At 41.3% G+C, this 19,458-nt stretch overlaps 2 protein-coding genes across 2 annotated transcripts; one reads left to right on the forward strand and one right to left on the reverse strand.

Moving 5' to 3' along the window:
* Window positions 1-205: 205 nt before the first annotated feature.
* Window positions 206-18,226, forward strand: LOC139479972 (exoglucanase XynX-like). Its single transcript, XM_071262929.1, has 18 exons — window positions 206-414; window positions 1,074-1,222; window positions 3,721-3,816; window positions 4,654-4,810; window positions 5,642-5,687; window positions 6,125-6,274; window positions 6,717-6,772; window positions 7,125-7,262; window positions 7,467-7,638; window positions 10,706-10,816; window positions 10,903-11,121; window positions 11,318-11,534; window positions 13,013-13,245; window positions 13,746-13,833; window positions 14,335-14,463; window positions 15,045-15,140; window positions 15,394-15,573; window positions 18,102-18,226. Exons 1-18 carry the CDS (start codon window positions 233-235, stop codon window positions 18,191-18,193), a joined length of 2,511 nt encoding a protein of 836 aa, XP_071119030.1. The 5' UTR covers window positions 206-232; the 3' UTR covers window positions 18,194-18,226.
* LOC139472076 (uncharacterized) lies at window positions 15,964-16,869 on the reverse strand. The gene is made up of 3 exons (XM_071254531.1): window positions 16,806-16,869; window positions 16,470-16,565; window positions 15,964-16,019 (listed from the first exon to the last, which is right to left on the reverse strand). Exons 1-3 carry the CDS (start codon window positions 16,867-16,869, stop codon window positions 15,964-15,966), a joined length of 216 nt encoding a protein of 71 aa, XP_071110632.1.
* Window positions 18,227-19,458: the final 1,232 nt, after the last annotated feature.

A 19,458-nucleotide genomic window follows, 5' to 3' on the forward strand; every position in this document is an offset into this window, starting at 1 on the left:
CAAGACCATATCAACAGAACGGTACTGGACGACACACACGACAGGTCCATATGGAAAGTAGGTTTTCTTTCATATATTCACTTTGGACAAGCTGTTATCTTGATAAGGTTAAGTGCATGGCAATGAGAGAGGCGTGAGTGTCAAAGTTTAGTACTCTACCCTTATCTTGCAGCCCAACCTCTCAAACATGAGATAAGTAGTAATTATTATAGAACAGGCAAGACCTCAGAACATGGTTCTCTGGATAGCTTTGTCATGTATTCTGTACTGCTATGCATCAGCAGCAACAGAACTGTTACAGAACCCAGGTTTCGAAGCATCAAACCCCACATCCGGTTGGACATGTTCCGGATGCTCAATGAGTGCGTCTGCTGACCAACATGGTGGTCATCATGCTGTCAAAGTCTCGGGTCGGTACGTGACGCATGTGCATGGGAGGACTATATCATGCGTAACATTAGTTCAACTTGTAACTTACCCAATGGTGCACGGGTATAAATCACATTATTTTTAATACTTATTAATGACATTTTTGGATTTTGCTTAAGACTGATTGGCTAGTTCGTTCCAATTGTTCCATTGTTTTCATTGCTTGCTAAAGGCCAAAACCAACGTGACTTTGTCGCCAATACTTGAAGATGACGCAAATCTTTGTTCACGAGGTCACAAACGATTTTATGTGACGTCATTACAACAACACACTCCCTGAGCTTATGTCGGCAGTTGAGATCAAGAAACAAAATTGTTCTACATTTTCTCAGAAAAACGAAACGATTGGTAAAAATATAAAGAACAATTTCTCTGCAACTCTAAAAAGACGGACTATTTGTCTCTCGAGAATTAATTATGAAAGATCCTCACCAAGGCAAGAGCAAAACAAAAACAATACTAAAACATAACATATTCCTTTGGAGCTTCAACACATACAATCTGCCTTGTTTTCAAGGTCATATAAATTCTACAAAAAATGATAATGAAAACAAACAGCAGTGGTATCTTTCTAGAACACCTAACCAGACATCTTTGTATCACTATGTTGACCTGTGTCTGTGATATCCTGTGACTCTCGGCAGTCAGGCCTACTGGGCTGGAGTGGAGCAGGTCGTTCCATTGGGCCCGAACACACGGTACCACATCGTGGCACACATCAAGCAGCTCAACGACCTGGCGGACAAGATGTACCAGGAGTACTCCATACTGATGCAGTCCGTCACCGACAATGGTAAGCTATTCTTCACGAAACCTACTGGACAGAAAAACAGGACAGATAAGCTCGATCGGTGAGTTGTCCACGCTGAATATGCATGAGCGACATAGTCTCATTAAATTCCTGGAGTGGATTAGCACATAAGGTACATGTTAGTTTTACTGCAGTAATTTGCTGATTTCTAGTATCATCAACACCCTGGTGATTAGATATGGGTTCTAGTGTCACCAAAACTCTGGTTATTAGATATGGGTTCTAGTGTCACCAACACTCTGGTGATTAGATATGGGTTATAGTGTCACCAACACTCTGGTGATTAGATATGGGTTCTAGTGTCACCAACACTCTGGTGATAAGATATGGGTTCTAGTATCACCAACACTCTGGTGATTAGATATGGGTTCTAGTATCAACAACACTCTGGTGATTAGATAGGGGTTCTAGTGTCACCAACACTCTGGTGATTAGATATGGGTTCTAGTGTCACCAACCCTCTGGTGATTAGATATGGGTTCTAGTGTCACCAACACTCTGGTGATTAGATATGGTTTCTGGTATCACCAACGCTCGGGTGATTAGATATGGGTTCTGGTATCACCAACATTCTGGTGATTAGATATGGGTTCTAGTGTCACCAAAACTCTTGTGATAAGATAGGGGTTCTAGTGTCACCAACACTCTTGTGATTAGATATGGGTTCTAGTGTCGAAAACACTCTTGTGATTAGATATGGGTTCTAGTGTCACCAACATTCTGGGGATGAGATATGGGTTCTAGTGTCAAGAACACTCTGGTGATTAGATATGGGTTCTAGTGTCATCAACACTCTGGTGATTAGACTTGGGTTCTAGAGTCAAAATACAAATACATTTTTCAATGCACACGCACACACACTCACTCTCTCTCTCTCTCTCTCTCTCTCTCTCTCTCTCTCTCTCTCTCTCTCTCTCTCTCTCTCTCTCTCTCTCTCTCACACACACATACACACACACACACACACACACACACACAATGTATTAAATATTATGCATGACCTGTTGTCGTCACAATGTGGCTAAAATACTACCCATGTGAATTTCAGTTTAACTCAATCTCTTAATAAGAATACGCCTGAGACGTCACGTTTTTGTCGGAGATTGATGGCATCGCATAGGACCGCTGATGACCTGCATGTGAAGGAACAACACGTCCGAGGGTTTTCAGGAGATTAAAAACATGTATCTGAGGAAATAAATCTTAGGACTGACGAGGTTTTGAAATGTCAAAATAGGGAAAGCGTTTTATTCAAGTAATACAGACCTTTGCACTTCCTTAGAAGTAATGAGTTTGTACACATTTTCGTGAACGATAAACGGCCTCCCGAATACAATGCATGACCTAATAACAACACTCCAAATATAATTTCTGTTCTGTTGCTAAAGAGGTAGCTTGTTGAATCATTAGCAAATGTAATTCGATTTGTAAGGGTTCGAATCCCAGCAGCTCTAAGGACAGTTTATGAGAAGAAATCACTGGAACGTTATATAATATCTCGGGGATTGTATGTAAGGTATTACCCGGAGAGTTAAAGGCATGACGTCATTGAAGGTTCAAAATGCGCACCCGAACTTTTGTTCAGAAACTTATATTAACCTGTACCTGGAGTATTTTTCTTTTATAAATGTTACAATAATATGTAGGTCTACCTCCGCTGAAGTAAGTATTTTATATATATTTTATGATAGATAACCTGTACCTCCGCGGAATGAGTTTTTTACAAATAGGTTGATAACCTCTTCTATGGTAAGTCTTAACAAATATCTACCTGCACTACAGTCCTATCCTGTCACACCTGAATTAACTTTTCTTAAAACAGTTCACGATCAGGGGAATAGAACCTAAATACTGCATGGCATTTCTTTCTTGATTCAGAGCTCGGTACGTTTTTGTTTGTTGTTTAACACCGCACTCAGCAATAATCCAGTTATAAGCTCGGTACTAATTCAGCCACTCAAGGCCTTTCTACATACATGTAGATGTAAACGTTGATGAAGTCATTTTTTGGAAATATGAAAAATTATTATTTGGTGAGTTGAGGTGATTGATTTAAAACATACTGCTTGTCTTATATATTTGTAAAGGAATGGGCGACATTAAAGGGGGACAAACCAACCAATATTAGTTTTTGTGTTCGATATTTGACATATTTTCTCAACATATTTTAGCAACATATTCCGTTATGTGTCGGTATGTTAGTTAAATAAAACCGTCCTCATCGGTATGCTCGAGACTGTAAACTCTCGAGAAGAAAACCCGTGAAATTAAGAATTCACCCTTCCCTGAGCTCTCTTTACAATCTTAAACATACGATTTATGATCCTAAGCATCACCTCGGACTCGTGTTTTATCCTACACATAATGGTCCTTCTCGACCTCAAAATGCATAGCTGTGTACACGCATATTTTATATACAGGTTGATGAAGATATATCAATAAGACTTGCCTGGATTTTTTCTGTGATCTGCCACCTGTAGGTACCCGGCTGTATGACACCATTGCTGTTGACAAGACCATCTCCACAAAGTCCGGCTGGGCCTCACTAGACAGCTTCTTCATCTACCCGTATACAGGTTGGAGAACATGGAGGAAGTCAAATATACGTGTGTCATTATTAGCTGTATCTGTGGTCATAGGTTCCAATCCCGGTCTACAACGGTTATGGTTCTAGGTCTATCAGCACACGCCCGTGGTCGATGGTTACATCAAAGTTTGAACGTCTAAGACCTCATCACCTCGGCGTTTCTACCATATCAAGTTGACACGTTGTGATATAACTAAAATACACGTTCAATACACGTATAATTAAACTCACTCACTCAGAGGATGTCCTTGATTGTGTAACGGTTACCATTGATTCTATTTGTGAGGACCAGCTACATACAGAAAGCACTGTATCCAGATAGCTAGTGTAATTGTATTTAAATATGAGTGAGTGAGTGAGTGAGTATGGTTTTACGCCACTTTTAGCAATATTCCAGCAATATCACGGCGGGGGACACCAGAAATGGGCTTCACACATTGCACCCATGTCGGGAATCGAAACCTGGTCTTCGGCGTGACGAGCGAACGCTTTAACCACTAGGCTACCCGACCGCCCCTATTTAAATATAATATACTAGTATCGCATGATCATGTTTGGTAGTCGTTAATGATATAATAATGTGATATTGTCAGATATTGGATACAATTTACATCCAGAGAAATTGCATTGGGAGATGTGCACCGAATCGTCCGATGTGTATGAACATATATTGTATTGGTAAATCTTAACATAAAGATCTAATGCATAGAAAGATGTGAACACTATGTCCAGGCGAATAATAGGATATTACTTTGGTTAACATTATGTGCAGGTGTATATCAGTGTCGATGAGATGTTTGCAGATGTTCATGTTAACTGTGTACAGGTGTAAAAGAAGTCAGGCTGAGGGTGAGGGGTTCAGACGCTGCAATTAATTTCCTGGTTGACGACGTATCTCTCATGGAAATACCCGAGAACAAGAACTGGAAGTCGGAGGCGGACATGAGGATCGACCAGCTCAGAAAAAGCAACATCCACTTTAAGTATGTTCTTTGTGCTTCGTGAAATAGATGTGTAATCCAGTTAACGTACCCGAGGAAGTCACATAGCATGAAGTTTAGCCCTCATCAGTGTCTTAAACTAGCTACACAACTGTGATGATTCAACATTGCACTACATGTCAATATCTTTGTTTGGCTCCCATAACTTGGCGCACGAGTGGCTCAGCATCCTCATTAAAACAACTGTTCCACCAACACCACCCGCGAAGTCGTGGGTTTGACAATAGTCATAAACCTATACGGTGTATCCCATTGGAATTCGTACATAACTGACTAGTGGGGATCCGGGTTAGACTTGCTTTTCAGCAACCCGTGCTTGTCGTAAGGGGCGACTGACGGGACCTTGTGGTCAGGCATGTTGGTTACTTGGTTACTGCATGTCATCGTATCCCAACTGCGTTCATCGAAGCTTATGATGTCAATGATGATGATGGAACATGGCTGAGGACGGCGTTAAAACAAACAAACAATTCTTAATGAAATAATGTTCAAAACCGAAAAATACGAAATACAACAGCGAATGACATCCAATGGGTCAATCTGTTTAAGCTATTAAAAGAGGCCGGCTTTAGTTTAACGTTGTTTATCTCTTGGACTCAAACATATAACTGAGGTAGACACGTCAAATAGCCGCATAACGTACTTTCCTAAACATTACAACCCATACACACCGAATGATGCGATTGAATCATGACACCACCTGTCATTCCAGCGATTTAAAACACGTGACATCTCGGTTACAGTCACTTCCTGAATAGCCAAGCATTAGAGTGACCTCCCTTACATCTGTCACTCATCAATGTTTCCTTCCAGTGTCAACGTACTGCCTCATGTATCTCTAGCTGACTTGGAAATACAGGTGAATCAAGAGATGACAGAGAACTGTGCTATTTAGACAACCATGTTGCTGTCGATCGTCGATGGGGAATCTGTGGGTAGTCTAGATATGTTGATAACGTGTTTGCTGTGTTTTATCTACACGTATAAAATTAAGTCAGGGATAAAGATCTTTTCTGTTATTAACTTTGAGTGCTGTTTCAGACACTGACGACAATTCCTAGTCAAAGTCAATACTAAAATCTCTACCATACCACCTGAGTCGCACTGTCAAGATATCGCCACCATCACAAGTCATTATTGATTCCAGGGACGCCTGGCTAACCTAGGGGTTAACGCTTTCGCTCGTTACATATGTACAATATGTGAAAATTATTTCTGGTGTCTCCCGCCTATATAATGCTGGAATATTGGTTAAAGTGGCGTAAAACACAACTCAGCCACTTTTGTTGATTCCAGATTGACTTGACTCGCCACGCCTTCCCGTTCGGATCCCAAACCACCTGGCAGACAATGGCAGAGTATTCGCACTATAACGATCTGTTCTACTACATGTTCAACTGGGCCACCCTGTCCAACTACTACTGGCACAGCTCACCGCCACCAAGGGTACATACCAACATGATATTTAACACAAGACAGGGGCGGTCGGGTAGCCTAGTGGTTAAAGCGTTCGCTCGTCACGCCGAAGACCCGGGTTCGATTCCCGACATGGGTACAATGTGTGAAGCCCATTTGTGGTGTCCCCCGCCGTGATATTGCTGGAATATTACTAAAAGCGGCGTAAAACCATACTCACTCACTCACTCACTCACTCACTCACCATACTTCATCGCATGTAAACTCCACACCGCATTAAGGCCAATCTCACCGCACCATTATGTCATCTGAATCATTCTTACCTTCTTAACCTTTCTTGATATTCATCTTACAAATATTCAATACATTGCTATTTAAACAATTCATTTAGCATTAAAAAGGATGAAACTCGAGTCACGAAGAATTACTGCACATTCAATGACACATGATATTTTCTTCACTTTGTTTCCAGGACAACCCGGACTACAGTAATGCGACACACGCGCTGAGTGTCCTGCGGCAGCATGGGTGTGTTCATTTGTAATGAGGCTGTGTTCAATGTGCCGGTGTATTGGCATGGGTCTGTGTGTGTGTGTGTGTGTGTGTGTGTGTGTGTGCGCGCGCGTGCGTGGTGTGGAGTGTTGGTGTATGTGAGCTGGTGTGCGTGTCGGGTGTGACGTTTTAGGTGTATTGGTTATGTGTGTGTGTGTGTATGGTGGTGTGCGTGTGCGGGAGCGTGTGTGTATGAACGCTCAGGGTCGCAATACAGTACTATACAATTAGAGCTACATTGTACAACGCTACATCTTACATATATATATACCATTATATTTATATTTAATAGTATATTATACATATGTACCTCAATGTTCCTGTCAAGCGTTCCTGTGCGCGCGCACAATATGTTCTGGGCAGTGGAGAAGCATACTCCAGAGTGGATCCGAACCCTATCCCCTGACCAATTCAAAAAGGCGGTGGATGACAGGATCAACTACGCAGTCAGGGACACTAAAGGGAGGTAAGCCGAGTCTATCAAACTGTCCTTTTCACAGAACTTGTGCCTGCTCTAGGTAAAAGTACATGCCCACCATCCACTAATCATGCGCAAGCTGACATGTGTGAACGCTGGGATGCTGGGATGTCGTGTACATTTTAGTAAATAACTTTGCTGTAGTGTTGTTCACGTGATCAAGTGACGCGCCGATCTGTCCGTCTGTAACAGGGTCCAGCACTGGGATGTGATGAACGAGATGGTCCAGGGTCACTGGTACGAAGAGAAAACCAAGGATCCTGATTTCACAAAGAAGATCTTCGCCAAGATCCACCAAGCAGATCCGAATGTCAAACTGTTCCTCAACGAGGACCACGTGGTGTCTTCGGGGGTCGCCACTTCGGTAGACACAGTATCCATGTGGTTCATGTTAACCGAGTTAATGTAAATCCATATGCACACACAATAGTGTTGCCATGAGCCCTAGGGCATTGTTAACGTAATACAAACACCATTGTTGACGTAATGCAGGCAGTTGACGGTATACAGGCCTTGTTGACGTAATACAGACATTACTGTTGGCGTAATAGATACGTCATTGTTAACGTAATACAATCACCATTGTTGACGCAATGCAGGTAGTTGACGGTATACAGGCCTTGTTGACGTAATACAGACATTACTGTTGGCGTAATAGATACGTCATTGGTTCCGTAACACAATCACCATTGTTGACGTAATGCAGGTAGTTTACGGTATACAGGCCTTGTTGACGTAATACAGACATTGCTGTTGGCGTAATAGATACGTCATTGGTTCCGTAACACAATCACCATTGTTGACGTAATGCAGGTAGTTTACGGTATACAGGCCTTGTTGACGTAATACAGACATTGCTGTTGGCGTAATAGATACGTCATTGTTAACGTAACACAATCACCATTGTTGACGTAATGCAGACAGTTGACGGTATACAGGCCTTGTTGACGTAATGCAGGCATTACTGTTGGCGTAATAGATACATCATTGTTTCCGTGACACTATTGTTGACGAGAATCAAGCATACTTCTTGACGTAATATAGACATTATTATTGACGCAACACAGACATCATTATTGGCGTTTTACACACATTGTTAACGTAAGACAAGCATAATTATTGACGTAATACAAGTATACTTATATACAAACATCACTGTTAAAGAAATACATATATAATTGTTGAAGTAATACAGATATCATTGTTAAAATAATACAGATATCACGGTTGAATTAATACAGATATCATTGTTGTAGTAATAGAGATATCATTGCTGAAGTAGTACAGATATCACTGTTGACGTGATACAGATATCACTGTTGAAGTAATACGGATATTACTGTTGAAGTAATACAGATATCAATGTTGAATTAATACAGATATCACTGTTGATGTAATACAGATATCAATGTTGAATTAATACAGATATCATTGTTGAAGTAATACAGATATCACTGTTGAAGTAATACAGATATCATTGTTAAATTAATACAGATATCATTGTTGACGTGATACAGGTATCAATGTTGAAGAAATACAGATATCACTGTTGAAGGAATACAGATATCATTGTTGACGTGATACAGATATAATTATTGAAGTAATACAGATATCACTGTTGATGTGATACAGATATCATTGTTGAAGTAGTACAGATATCACTGTTGACGGTATACAGATATCACTGTTGACGTGATACAGATATAATTGTTGAAGTAATACAGATATCACTGTTGACGTGATACATATATCACTGTTGACGTGATACAGATATCACTGTTGACGTGATACAGGTATTACTGTTGACGTGATACAGATATCACTGACAGATATCACTGTTGAGGTAATACAGATGTCACTGTTGACGTGATACTGATATCACTGTTGAAGTAATACAGATATCACAGTTGAAGTAATACAGATGTCACTGTTGACGTGATACTGATATCACTGTTGAAGTAATACAGATATCACAGTTGAAGTAATACAAATATCACTGTTGACGTAATACAGATGTCACTGTTGACGTAATACAGATATCACTGATGACGTGATACAGATATCACTGTTGACGTAATACAGATATCACTGTTTATCATATAATGGGTAGGTTTCTCGACAGGATAAGGCCAACGGATAAAAACGATTTCCGTTGGGGTCATATGCGGATAGAGATGCAAATATCAAAGGTCAAGTAGGACTACTTTCACTGTTTATAAACAAACATGGGGTCGCCCTCGTCATTCGGCGATCGAGACAGAATTAACCATCGGGAATCTGGATAAACTACAGGGATAATTGCTATCATTATAAAAAAACCAGTCTAACATACTGAAAATCAGTGTCTAACTGTGACGTAGCTAAGGCATTTTATAAGTTTGGGCAACTTTGGAGATATAAATTTCGAAACAATTTTGCGAGGGCACGAGGACGAGCCAAGCGGGATCAGTAGCCATATCTTTGCTTGTAGACCTCTGCGGCATGAAACCTTCTGCACAAATTAAAATAGTTGTATTTGGCCGAAATATGTTTGAATTGTTACCTTGTTTCGTTTTGTCGCCGTGTGTACATCTGACTACACTTCTTAACGTTATGACAGAACAGACCGACTGTCAACAACATCTGACTGTGGCCGTGACGTCTCATAGACTAGGTTTAGAGTAGTTTCCCTTTGACAAAGGGCAGTTACTCTAGTGAATAGGCCGATGGATTGCCGCGAAAGGCAATTTAAAACAACTGTTATTTTGCGTATATGTTGCTTCGACACTGTATAAGAAACAGATTTTAGTTGGAACTATATTGGCTACTATCACTGTCCGACTGACACATCACTTACCCTGTGACGTAATAAATATTAATGCGCGCATTCCAGGAAAACTCGCAATGTTTCGGTAATGTTTGTGAGAGAGGGAAAGCGATTTTGAAACACAGAATTAAAGAATGACATTATATGATAAAGAGGTTATCACGCTTGTGTGTTTGGGAATGGTAAATATCCTGCAGTAGGAATAAACACTATGTATTTAGCTCGCCAAGGCTCGCTAAATACAATGTTTATTCCTACTGCAGGATATTTACCATCCCCAAACACACTCGCGTGATAACCTCTATTGACGTAATACAGATATCACTGTTGAGACACCATATGATATTGTTAGGTTTCCTACTGGACAACGTTTTTTTATACGGAAGAACAGTTAATCCTATATTTATGTATCAACTCATGTAGTTTATTAATCTAGAGAAACAAACTTCTGACACTCGTCAATACGTGTGTCATACTTTCTACCTTTGATAACAAGTAAGTTTGCTTCAAACTGACCGAAAACCGTAGTTTGTAACTGTTAAATAAAGGGGCATAGTGCACAGTTTTTTGTGTGTTTTGTACTGTTTGAGATTTGTTATGCCTACTTCATCTGATTGTTACATAGGCCTATCTGGCCCTGGCCAAGAGCTTCAAGGCTGCTAATGTAGGACTGTATGGATTGGGCCTAGAATGTCACTTCATGTCCTATAGGCCACCAGATCCCACTTTAATGAAGGTAAGCTACCGTGTCAAAAATATAATTATGAAGTCAATATTAATGGAAAACCTGCCGGATTGTAATGACAATATCTGTTGTCCCAGTTGCGTTTGGACCAACTGGGAGCTGTGGGTCTTCCTCTCTGGACCACCGAGATGGATGTTGTGGTCTACGACGAGAACACCCGTGCCGACTGGTACGACACCGCGCTGCGCATGTTGTTCAGTCACAAGGCCGTCGAGGGCATCATTTTCTGGGGCTTCTGGAGCGTCATCCACTGGAAGGGACCGGATGCTGCTTTAGTCAGCGGCAACAGCTACCACGTAGGTCTTTACACCCTTTTCTGGAATACCATAATGTACCCGCTCTCAGAACTCTATACTCTAGATCTTCGAGATGTACCCGCCCTTCGAAGGGTTGAATATTGAGTCATGAAACTTGATTACGTACAGGAACATGTATATTTTAGTCTTGGAAACTAACAATCATATGTATTTTTCTTTTGAAAAACAATAACAGATAAATGCAGCTGGGAAACGATACCTGAACCTGATACACCATGAGTGGAGTACCCACGTGATTCACAGACTGACTTCAGGGACACAGTTCGATATCAGAGGGTTCCAAGGAGACTACGATGTCATTGTCAAGTATCATGGAACACCAGTAAAAAGGCAGACATTCGTTCTTGGTAAAACAGACACAAGCGTTACAGTTGACATCACTGACGTTACAGGTGAGCATACAGTATCACAGTAGATAAAGCTGGTGTCGTATACAGTATCAGAGTAAATAAAGCGGGTGTGGTAACAGTATCATAGCAGGTGTGGCATACAGTATCAGAGTAAATAAAGCGGGTGTGGCAACAGTATCATAGCAGGTGTGGCATACAGTATCTGAGTAAATAAAGAGGGTGTGGCAACAGTATCATAGCAGGTGTGGCATACAGTATCAGAGTAAATAAAGAGGGTGTGGCAACAGTATCATAGCAGGTGTGGCATACAGTATCAGAGTAAATAAAGCGGGTGTGGCAACAGTATCATAGCAGGTGTGGCATACAGTATCAGAGTAAATAAAGCGGGTGTGGCAACAGTATCATAGCAGGTGTGGCATACAGTATCTGAGTAAATAAAGAGAGTGTGGCAACAGTATCATAGCAGGTGTGGCATACAGTATCAGAGTAAATAAAGCGGGTGTGGTAACATCATCACAGAAGATAAAGCGGCTGTGGCATACAGTACTGATCATAGCGGGTGTGGCATACAGTTTCAACGGATATAACAGGTGTGGCATACAGTATCACAATAGATAAAGCTGGTGTCGTATACAGTATCACAGCAGATAAAACGAGTGTGGTAACAGTATCACAGCAGATGGAGCGACCGAGGCATACAGTATCACAGTAGATAAAGCTGGTGTCGTATACAGTATCACAGTAGATAAAGCGGTTGTGGTAGACAGTATCACAGTAGATAAAACGAGTGTGGTAACAGTATCACAGTAGATGAAGCGAACGAGGCATACAGTATCACAGTAGATAAAGCGATTGTGGTAGACAGTATCACAGTAGATAAAGCGGTTGTGGTATACAGTATCACAGCAGATGAAGCGATTGTGGTAGACAGTATCACAGTAGATAAAGCGGTTGTGGTATACAGTATCACAGCAGATGAAGCGATTGTGGTAGACAGTATCACAGTAGATAAAACGGGTATGGTAAGTTTATAACAGTAGATAAAGCGGCTGTGGCATACAGTATCACAGTAGATAAAGCGGGTGTGGCATACAGTATCACGGAAGATAAAGCGGGTGTGGTAACTTTATAACAGTAGATAAAGCGACTGTGGCAAACAGTATCATAGCGGGTGTGGCATGCAGTTTCAACGGATATAACGGGTGTGGCATATAGTGTCACAGTTGATAAAGCTTTACAGTATCACAGTAGATAAAGCAGCTATGGTATACAGTATCATAGCGGGTGTGGCATGCAGTTTCCCGCGGATATAACAGGTGTGGCATACAGCATCACAGTAGATAAAGCGTCTGTGGCATACAACTATCGGAGTGGGTGTGGCATACATATACATATTAATACATATAGATTATTTAATACAACTACTAGAACGTCTTATCTGACAATTTGAGCGTTGATTTACACATATGACTGTCAAGCTGAGGTTTCTTTTAAAAGGATGGCATTATGTATTAAACTAGGCGCTGTCCACATAGCAACAACTACGTCCCCCGTGGATTACCAGCGGCCATCACCCCAACATCACGTGGTTCAAATAGGAGAACATAGTATCGGTCACGTGACATCCAGTTTCTCCAGTCAGCTGTCGTGTATCACCAGATTCTCCGGACTGTCGGAGGTAGCAGACGACAAGTATGCTGAGGTCACGTGTCCGACTGGCTATGTCCTCACGGGATGCTCAGGTCGAAGCAAGGTAGGCGGTCACGTAACATTCATTGAGTGAGTGAGTAAATGGGCTGAACGCCGAGCCTCTAGTCAGCAAAATGTATGAACCGCACAAGCTACTGGCTGACATCATGGGCAACTTTCACGCCACGTCACCGATTCATTTTACTCGTTTCTGCAATTGGGTAATATTATTCCCATGATTCCCCCGAAAAAGTTCAAATATATATTTTTGTTGTTTATTGTTTAACGCCGCATATTCCAACTATATGACAATAGTCTGTAAATCTGTAACCAGACAGTCCAGTGATAGTCATCATGAGGATAGATCTACGAAATAGGGATACGATGTCAGCGAGCCTGACCACCCTATCCCGTTAGTCGCCACTTTCGACAAGGCTGAAGACCAATTCTAACCCGGATCTTCCAAGGGATTTCAAATTACTGATGACAATAATCTGAAAAGTAAAATGTAATCCCAGGTGATATGGTGTACTGGCTACATCCTGCTCCGTGTCTGTCTGGCAGGATCAGCGCAGTAATCGGGACGGAGAGGAGATTGTTATACACTCCGTTGCAGCCTGCAGGAGCGTTAATGGCGCTTCAACAAGTGCACGTATGTATCATAAAAACAATACATAATGTGTAAGTGTGTGTGTTGTATGCAATTACACCCTCATATTTTCTTGCTATTAAGAGCGCCTGGATGATTTGAGTATAACGCGAGAATTCAATTATGAAAAACACACTAGGTCTGGGACTCTTGGAGTGAGTGAGTGAATGAGTATGGTTTACTCGGATTTTAGCAATTTTCCAGCAATATCACTGCGGGAAACACAAGAAATGGGTTTTACACATTGTACCCATGTCGGGAATCGAACCCGGGTCTTCGGAGTGACGTGCGAACGCTTTAACCACTAGGCTAACCGACCGCCCCGAGACTCTTGGAATCTAAGATAATATTGTTCTTACTCGCAAAGGGACGCATCTCTGATTAGACAATACGCCATTCGATTTCGTTCTCCATCTGACTATGACTTGAAAAAGGGTTGGGCGCAATTTGCCTCCAGTAGGTAGTAGTACACGAGAATAATGAGCTGTGTTTATGGTAACTCAGCCGTCCAGGCCGTTGCTCGCTGTTGCAAGCTGTCGGGTCTCACATGCGACTACAGAATGTCAGGCCCTTCTGCTCAAGTTCTGGATCAGAGGATAGAAACTAGGTGTCTCAACAACATGTACGCTACAGGTGAGATGTGACTAGGTGTTCATGCACTTTGGATAAGTTAGATGTAACCAGGTCCATGTACATGTTGGTTTACGCCCCAGATAAGATTTAATAAGGTATCTGTGAATGTCGGTGCACGCTCCAGATAAGATTTAATAAGGTGTCTGTGAATGTAGGTGCACACCCCAGATAAGATTTAAGAAGGTGTGTTAGTGTAGTACCCATGCATGCACGTGTCTGTGTCTATGTCAAAAGCCGCACGTCACAGATAATATTTTATCAGATATCTTAACATGTTCAAGCTTCTTGTATGTGAGATTTGATCAAATGACTCCGAGCATGCTTCAGGCGAGTGATTTTTGGTGTACGTCACTTTGAACAGTATTTCAGCTACACAGGTGCCTACACACATAATCGGTTCGAATATAGGATTCAAACCGACGAATAGCAGATCCTGGCATAAGCACCTTCGCCGACTAGGCCACTCATGCCCTCTATAGGTTTGCTTTAACCAGGTGACCATACTCGTGCATGAACGGCGTTTTACAAACAAACAAACAAACAAACACACAACCTTGTGATGACCGCGTCCCTCTCCCCAGGATGCACGAGCCACACTGCCTACAAGTACACTGACGGCTCCCTCCCCGATGCAAGCCTTCACTCATGCCTTGCCCAGAATCAACGCTCTGAAGGACGTGAGTACGCAGGGAAGTCAAGAATTGCTTTGTAAACTTTAATTTGAACGACGTCGTATACAATAGCAATCAAAATGGCATTGTGATAATCCACGTTATCTAAAGCACGATAGCATAATGTGTAATTACACACTTTGAATATTTATTAGGCGATTAGGATAGGCTGTAACTGTAATGCCCCGTTCTGTTCCCACACTTTTGAAATGAGTCCTAGTCTGTACGTGTACATGTACCTCTTCACCCTGACAACAAGGAATCTACTCTTACGCCGCCTGCTGTTCCGCTCCCCACATGACCTGCAAGGTGAACAAGTCTACTCCGACTGGGGACGCCATGGGGGACGAAACATCCGTGTCATGTGACCACGGCTGGACTCTTCTTGGATGTACCTCTTACTCAGAGGACGCGGGTCTGGCAGGAGCGTACATTGGACGTGAGGAGATACTTGCTTTGTTTGTTTGTTGTTAAACGCCGCACTCAGCAATATCCCAGCTATAAGTCTGGACCAGACAATTCAGCAATTCATATCATGAGCATCGATCCACGCAAATGGGATTCGATGACATGCATCAACCAAGTCAGCGAGTCTGACCACCCGATCCCGTTAGTCGCCTCTTACGACATCCTTAGTCGCCACTTAAGCTAACATTGTTTCTGAAGACCTATTCTAACCCGGATCTTCACGATGTGTAGCAGATGTATATAGCATATGGCATAAACATGAAGTACGTACGGTGGCATGGCGCAAGTGAACAGTAATTTGAATGTCGATTTCTTGAATGCTGGTTTCTGATTAATCGATCTAGAGCTTGTACGTTGTTGATCATGAAGTGGATGCTGGAGCCATGTGGTATATATCGTGTAGACATGTAGTGGATGCTGGAGACATGTGGTATATATTGTGTAGACATATAGTGGATGCTTGAGACATGTGGTATATATTGTGTAGACATGTAGTGGATGCTGGAGACATGTGGTATATATTGTGTAGACATATAGTGGATGCTTGAGACATGTGGTATATATTGTGTAGACATGTAGTGGATGCTGGAGACATGAGGTATATATTGTGTAGACATGTAGTTGATGCTTGAGACATGTGGTATATATCGTGTAGACATGTAGTGGATGCTGGAGACATGTGGTATATATTGTGTAGACATATAGTGGATGCTTGAGACATGTGGTATATATTGTGTAGACATGTAGTGGATGGATGAGACATGTGGTATATCTTGTGTAGGCATGTAGTTGATGCTGGAGACATGTGGTATATATTGTGTAGACATGTAGTTGATGCTGGAGACATGTGGTATATATTGTGTAGACATGTAGTGGATGCTGGAGACATGAGGTATATATTGTGTAGACATGTAGTTGATGCTTGAGACATGTGGTATATATCGTGTAGACATGTAGTGGATGCTGGAGACATGTGGTATATATTGTGTAGACATATAGTGGATGCTTGAGACATGTGGTATATATTGTGTAGACATGTAGTGGATGGATGAGACATGTGGTATATCTTGTGTAGACATGTAGTTGATGCTGGAGACATGTGGTATATATTGTGTAGACATGTAGTGGATGCTGGAGACATGTGGTATATATTGTGTAGACATATAGTGGATGCTTGAGACATGTGGTATATATTGTGTAGACATGTAGTGGATGCTGGAGACATGAGGTATATATTGTGTAGACATGTAGTTGATGCTTGAGACATGTGGTATATATCGTGTAGACATGTAGTGGATGCTGGAGACATGTGGTATATATTGTGTAGACATATAGTGGATGCTGGAGACATGAGGTATATATTGTGTAGACATGTAGTGGATGGATGAGACATGTGGTATATCTTGTGTAGACATGTAGTTGATGCTGGAGACATGTGGTATATATTGTGTAGACATGTAGTTGATGCTGGAGACATGTGGTATATATTGTGTAGACATGTAGTTGATGCTGGAGACATGTGGTATATATTGTGTAGACATGTAGTGGATGGATGAGACATGTGGTATATATTGTGTAGACATGTAGTTGATGCTGGAGACATGTGGTATATATTGTGTAGACATGTAGTTGATGCTGGAGACATGTGGTATATATTGTGTAGACATGTAGTTGATGCTGGAGACATGTGGTATATATTGTGTAGACATGTAGTTGATGCTGGAGACATGTGGTATATATTGTGTAGACATGTAGTTGATGCTGGAGACATGTGGTATATATTGTGTAGACATGTAGTGGATGCTGGAGACATGTGGTATATATTGTGTAGACATGTAGTGGATGCTGGAGACATGTGGTATATATTGTGTAGACATATAGTAGATGCTTGAGACATGTGGTATATATCGTGTAGACATGTAGTGGATGCTGGAGACATGTGGTATATATTGTGTAGACATATAGTGGATGCTTGAGACATGTGGTATATATTGTGTAGACATGTAGTGGATGCTGGAGACATGTGGTATATATTGTGTAGACATGTAGTGGATGCTGGAGACATGTGGTATATATTGTGTAGACATGTAGTGGATGCTGGAGTCATGTGGTATATATTGTGTAGACATATAGTGGATGCTTGAGACATGTGGTATATATTGTGTAGACATGTAGTTGATCCTGGAGACATGTGGTATATATTGTGTAGACATGTAGTGGATCCTGGAGATATGTGGTATATGTTGTGTAGACATGTAGTGGATGCTCGAGCCATGTGCTATATATTGTGTAGACATGTAGTGGATCCTGGAGATATGTGTGTCGAAGACATGTAGGGAATGGAGCAGGCTTGGGTAAGGAGCATACATTAAATGAACCTTAAGATGCTTCATGAGTTATAAGTGTACATGCGCTTGTGTTTTCATAGATTGTCCGGCAATAATGACAAATGCATTAGTATCGCTACCTTTATTCACCTCTTTTATTCCATGTTGCTAGGCCACGACCAATGTATCGCTGTGAATGGCCAGGAGAGGCTGTACGGGGACTACCAAGTGATAGCCTACGCCACGTGCTGCCGGACACAATGAGCAGCTGTACATCGTCAACAATAAACCCGCTAACACCACTGTCTCGTTTCATTCATTGTCTTATTCACATATCAACCGTAACTGTAAACCGAACTCTAACTCTAACCCTAACCCACAGCAGTGTTGTATCATTCACACTGTTTGCATGCTCAAATTTTCGGAACGTATGAATTGTAAATTAATGTAATTGAAACTTTGTTGTTACTCAATTCACTTTTGAACAATACATATTTTTCCGAAATATTAGTTGCTGAAATAGCTAGGATTTCTACCCCTTTGCGGGCAATATATGAAATGAAATAAAATCACAAAAAGAGCAAAATTACGGTTTCGTTTCTCACCTTTTACATATCTAGACCGCTCGCGCTTTTCGTGGTAATTTGATGAATGGGTGTACACTACTAATTATACTAACGCGGGGCCCGTTTTAAGCCTAAATCACACGTACTTCAGCGTACAAAAATCTTACGTAGTGTAACGTATCCATACGTGGTTCATCGTAGCTGTCCGTGGCTATCTGTGTTCATAACGTAGCCATTAACGTGAGAAAAACGTACTTAAGGATTTATGTGTTGTGCATGCACAACAGATAGCCACGTAAGCTGACATTTTTGTTAACGTAGTAGTAACTTAAATTAATGTAGTTAGATGTAGTTTGCCGTAGTTATAACCATAGTCTACTGTAGCCAAACGTAACGAACATCGTATTTATCAAGGCATAAAATATCTACGAACCACTACGGTAAACTTGATCTTAGTAGGGGCACAAGTCCGCCTAACTTCGTTTAACTTCACATGACCCAGTTATACTACACTACACTACATTTACCTTATTGACATTAAAGAACGTTTCAGTACAGTGAACTAAGTATTTGCACAGTAGTCTACGTTTTGAAAATGCTATATCACGTCTTGCTAGGTGTGCTCTTAGCACATGTAAGTTAAAGTAAGTTAAAATACGTTTAAATAAGTTAAACTAAGATAAACTACAGATAACTAGGTAGCAAGTATCGGTTGATACACGTGATATTTATAACCCATGATAATATCACTCTGATCATTTGTTGTCTGAACTCTGCAGACACAACATGAGTGATAGAAAAGTAAATATGATTCGGTTCTGGGCTGATGTCAACAAAGAGCTGCAATGTTATGCCCAGTGTCTCATGCAATTTAAAGAGGACGATGAGAAGCAGAGAAAACAGAGAAGATGGTGGGCTCGTGACTGGCTTCTGCGCAGATCAATCCATGGTCAGTATGATGCC

The sequence above is a fragment of the Haliotis cracherodii genome, unplaced genomic scaffold, assembly GCF_022045235.1.
Source record: "Haliotis cracherodii isolate W230 unplaced genomic scaffold, xgHalCrac1.p SCAF_1, whole genome shotgun sequence".
NCBI lineage: Eukaryota > Metazoa > Mollusca > Gastropoda > Lepetellida > Haliotidae > Haliotis > Haliotis cracherodii.